At 43.3% G+C, this 1,580-nt stretch overlaps 1 protein-coding gene across 1 annotated transcript in view; it reads right to left on the reverse strand.

The window, feature by feature from the left end:
• Positions 1-949, reverse strand: part of NOBOX (NOBOX oogenesis homeobox) — a 37,268-nt gene extending 36,319 nt beyond the window's left edge. The window contains exon 1 of the mRNA XM_023533819.1: positions 724-949. Coding sequence (XP_023389587.1) covers positions 724-949 — 226 coding nt within the window. The remainder of the gene's footprint in view (positions 1-723) is intronic.
• Between the last annotated feature and the right edge of the window lie 631 nt (positions 950-1,580).

Here is a 1,580-nt window from a genome sequence, read left to right on the forward strand (position 1 = left end):
GTGATGGCTGTCCTGTAATTTACTTGTAATTTCGATGCGGTCGTGGGAGGAGGTGAGCACGGTGTTCACCTACTCTGCCATCTTGACTGGAAGTCAAGGACAGATTTGTCAACATTTGTTGAATGAATATATGATTGAATGAAAAGCTGAAATATTGTTTATAAAAAAATTTTAAATTGTGTTTTAGAGTAATAAAATAAATGCTGTATTTTAATGCCTGAAAAAATCGAGTGAATCAGACAGTGGGAACTTCCACGCTGGTGGGTGTGCTACGCGTGCCCGGCAGCCTTTGCCGCGTCTCTGTCCGCCCGTCTCCCCACGCCTGTCTGTGAACTTCCACTTAGTGCCTCGAGGATCTGCCTGCACCCGCCTCTGTGTGTCTGCGCCTGTTCGTCTGAATGTATTTGTACTGTTAGGAAATCTTTTTTATTAAAACGTGACACATATGGGGATTTCTAAATATTTAAAATTGCATAATATATTTAAAAAATAAAATTTTACTGTACATGCTGCTTATTTTCTTAAAAATATGGAAAAAAGACAGAAGTAGACCTAAGAGAAAAATGACCTCAGATTTCATTATTCATAACTAACCACGGTAAAAATTTCAACGTATTCCCTTCCGGTATCTTCTGCGTAATTGTGGTCCAGCCGTTCACATGCACCGCGTCCGTTCTTTCTCGACCTTACCCTGTTATGAACGTCTCACAGACGCCTTTTTACTCGATGCATGGACGTCCTGCTGCTGCTGCTGAGCGCCAGGTTGAGAGTCGAAGGCGATGCTCACTAGCTTTCCAGAGGGTTGGAAAAGGGGAGGAAACTGTTTCCTTTCTCTTCCCACCTCCTCCGCCCGCAGCGACAGTCCCGGGCGGGCCCCGGGTCTGCGGTCCTCGGTCTCCGCTGCCAGCATCTTTCTTTTGTCCTTGTCCGCTTTTCCCATCTCTTTCATCTCTCACTCATTTAATTATCATGGAAGCCTGTGGGGGGGGGCATCATTGCACCCCCGTGTCTGCCTTGCCTAGCACTCAATTTGTGTTTAAAGACAGTAATACGTTTGGAGTATCCCATTTACCTGGATTTTCTGCTTTATTGAAAGTTAACTCTTTTTCATTTTTATTTTTTATGTATGTTTTTTATTGAGGTAATATTGGTTATTAATGTGTGTTTTAGGCGTACAACGTTATAATTCGGTGTCTGTAGACACTATAATGTTCTCACCGCCAAAAGTCCAGTTACCATCCGCTGCCATATATAATTGACCCCCTCCACCTATTTTGGCCTCACTCTGGACCCCCTTCCCCTCTGGTAACCATCGGTCTGTGGTCTGTACCTGTGAGTGAGTGAAATGACACAGGTTTTGTCTTTCGTCACTTAGCATAATACCCTCAGCATCCATCCATGTTGTTACAAAGAGCAATATTTCGTCTTTTATGGCCGAGTAGTACTCCGCTGTGTGTATGTACATAGATCTCATTTGTCCCTTCGTTCATTGACGGACACTTAGGCTGTTTCCATATTCTATTGTAAATAATGCTGCAAGGAGCAGGAGGAAAATTAACTCATGGTTATAAATGCAACAG

This window comes from Pteropus vampyrus, unplaced genomic scaffold, assembly GCF_000151845.1.
Source record: "Pteropus vampyrus isolate Shadow unplaced genomic scaffold, Pvam_2.0 Scaffold112, whole genome shotgun sequence".
Taxonomy (NCBI): Eukaryota; Metazoa; Chordata; class Mammalia; order Chiroptera; family Pteropodidae; genus Pteropus; species Pteropus vampyrus.